This window comes from Eurytemora carolleeae, unplaced genomic scaffold (assembly GCF_000591075.1).
Source record: "Eurytemora carolleeae unplaced genomic scaffold, Eaff_2.0 scaffold2729, whole genome shotgun sequence".
NCBI classification, from domain to species: Eukaryota; Metazoa; Arthropoda; class Copepoda; order Calanoida; family Temoridae; genus Eurytemora; species Eurytemora carolleeae.
Window position 1 is genome coordinate 4,585 of NW_019398613.1, and position 2,848 is coordinate 7,432.

The window sequence follows — 2,848 nt, forward strand, 5'->3', positions numbered from 1 at the left end:
AGGTTCAGATTAGAACTGCTGAATATCTCCAGGTTCAGATTAGAACTCCTAAATATCTCCAGTTTCCGGTTAGAATTGCTGAATATCTCCAGATTCAGATAATGCCAACAAAATATCTCCGGGCTATGATCAGACCTGCTGAATGGTAAATGAATTTCAAGATATCTCTTGTTCTCTTGTTCCTCCCGTCCCATCCTTATCCTACGTATCCGTTGATTTATTAGAATATACTAAACAGGTTCAGATTTACAGCAAGATTTTTGGAATAATACTTTACCTTTTTTATGTAAAAAGTTTGATTATAGATAAAACGAAAAATAAAAAATAATGATAAGTTACACATTAAAACAAATCCTCCAAGACGTAAAAATAAATAAAATCTGTTGTTTATGTGTTTATTAGGAATATCACAATTTTTATTAAAAAAGAAGAAAATAAACAAACCCAACAAACTCAAAAATGGAAAATCAATAAATATACAAATTCTGAAGAACTATGGTATTTAGTTAGAGATACAAGGGTTACAAAAGAACATACATGAAAGGATTGAATAAATACGAAAAAACTAAAATACGCAATTGTTGAAGAAACAACAATTCAACTATACCAGTTAGCATAAAACCTTTATTATTCTAGGAAAAAAAATACATTACACTTCTGTTGAAAAAACATCTATTCAAGAATGATTAATTTACATATTGAAAAACAAGTTAAAATGGTTTCCACAAGATAACCTTTTAGATAAAAAACCTTTCTTTAATATCCGTCTGAAGACACATTTAATCTAGAAATAAAGAAATGAACTTTTATAGTTTCTAGGTAGATAAATACTAAAGGGTATTCTGTGTAGTATGGTGTCCACTTCAGTTCCTTATTATCTGTATGAGATGAGATGATTAAAGTTATTTGAATTGAACAGAAGGATATTTAGTAGAGAGAAAGCTTTTAACTGCAGTAGATATATTGGTCATGCCTACATGCACAGTCTTCAATTAGTATTGAACGGAAGGATATTTTAATAATATTTGAATTGAACAGAAGGATATTCAGTAACTTCAGTAGATAAATTCCAGCACAGGGATACATTCACAGTCTTCAATCTGATATCTGAGATACTCAGTATCTCCAGGAGACCTGAATCATTCAGTTCTCTACACGATATCAGGTTCAGTATCTCCAGCATAGGGAAAGATACTACTCCCTTGAATCCCTGCCCTGTTATAGAAGTAAAGGATACGTCTAGTACTCTCAGTTTATTGCCAGACAATCTTAAAATCTCCTTCAGTCCTCCATCTGTCAGATTATCACACCAAAACAGCTTCAGTATCTCTAGGTTTGGAAGAGAGTTTACTCCTTCCTCTACTCCAACCCCCGTAATGTTAGAATAAGATAAATCTAATTCTCTGAGATTACTCCTGGATCTCTTCAATATCTCAAGAAGTCCTTGATTTGATAAAGAACACCAACTAGTTAGTACCAGCTTCTCTAAGTCAGGAAGAGTGCTAAGGAGACAACTGAATAAATCTCCTGAAGACTCTATAAATGAGACTCTACGAATAATAATAGATCTTAGATTAAGATTGGAGAATATAGTCAATACGATATCCTCCTCATCCTCTCTACTCCTCTCACCCCACAACTCTATACTGACAGTTTCTAGTTCCTCGTGTTTCTCCACCAAGTATTTGATCACTGGACCACAACCAGGAGGACTAAGATCAGAGATTTCCAATTCTAAAAAGAAAACCTATTAAACATTCTATCAAGTATTACATTCTTTAACAAAATAAAAATTGAGCCAAATATTTTTAACCTGAAATAATAATGACCAAAACCACAGAATGAAAATTTTTGAGATTTCAAACTCCGAAATCAAATAATATTTTACATTTAATTTAAAATTATTTAATTTTATAGGAATTTGATAAAATATCCACATTTATTATCGATATTGTTTTCCTCTATCAAAAATATCATATTTTACATCAACAATATATCTCAGCAAAAACTTAGATTTTACCCTTATATACATTAGCAACATTTTATGAATCTAATTCTAACATAAAAATTACAGATTGTGAAAAATCCATTTTCAGAGGTTGAGATGAAGAAATAAAATGTGTAACTAAGTATTTGGGAAAAGAACTGAGTTCTTGCATCAAACTGAAAACCTGAGTTTCAGTTTAATCTTGTGCAAATAAAAAAAGTACAGTGATGCTTGCTTTTTATAGTGACATGTACAAATTTTAAAAAATCTAGCATTTTATTTTTGTTTAAATACAGGATTTCTGACAGTTATAATTTTAGAAAAGAATTGAATTGGTATAATTCGTCAAGCTTAATGAAATGTTGGAAATAGATTAATACAATAAAATTTGATCTGGACAATGGAGGAGTTTCTTAAACCTTTATCTTAACAATTTTGCCCGGTTTAAAACCTGCGTCCTCTGTAATGCATACCTTTATTTTAATGCTTATTACCTTGAATGATATTAATATCTGCTATTGTTATCAGATTGTTCTTATCTACTCTTTCTCTTATCCTCCAAACCTTGAAGATACTCTCCAGCTCAGTTATCTGCCTCAGCAAGGTTGAACTCGTAGCTCTTAGTGAGATCTTATCCCAAAGATAATATATATATATAGATATGCAGGCAGGTATAAATTTTGAGGTCTTGAGAAAAGGTGCAAACAGCACCATCTCTGTCGTACGCATGGCATTTTATCCTCTGGATTGTTACTAATTTATCACTTTGTTTATGCGTGATAACACTAAATGCGTACTATAGTATCAACAATGTATACTGCATATTGTACTTAATGAAACAAATTAATCAATGCAAATAAA

At 31.0% G+C, this 2,848-nt stretch overlaps 1 protein-coding gene across 1 annotated transcript; it reads right to left on the reverse strand.

The window, feature by feature from the left end:
* Nucleotides 1-1,015: 1,015 nt before the first annotated feature.
* On the reverse strand, nt 1,016-1,734 carry LOC111717534 (uncharacterized; the record flags this gene model as incomplete). The annotated part of the gene is given in 1 exon segment (XM_023493030.1): nt 1,016-1,734. A coding segment is annotated over 1 exon segment (719 nt), but the record flags the coding sequence as incomplete, so codon positions are not given.
* Between the last annotated feature and the right edge of the window lie 1,114 nt (nt 1,735-2,848).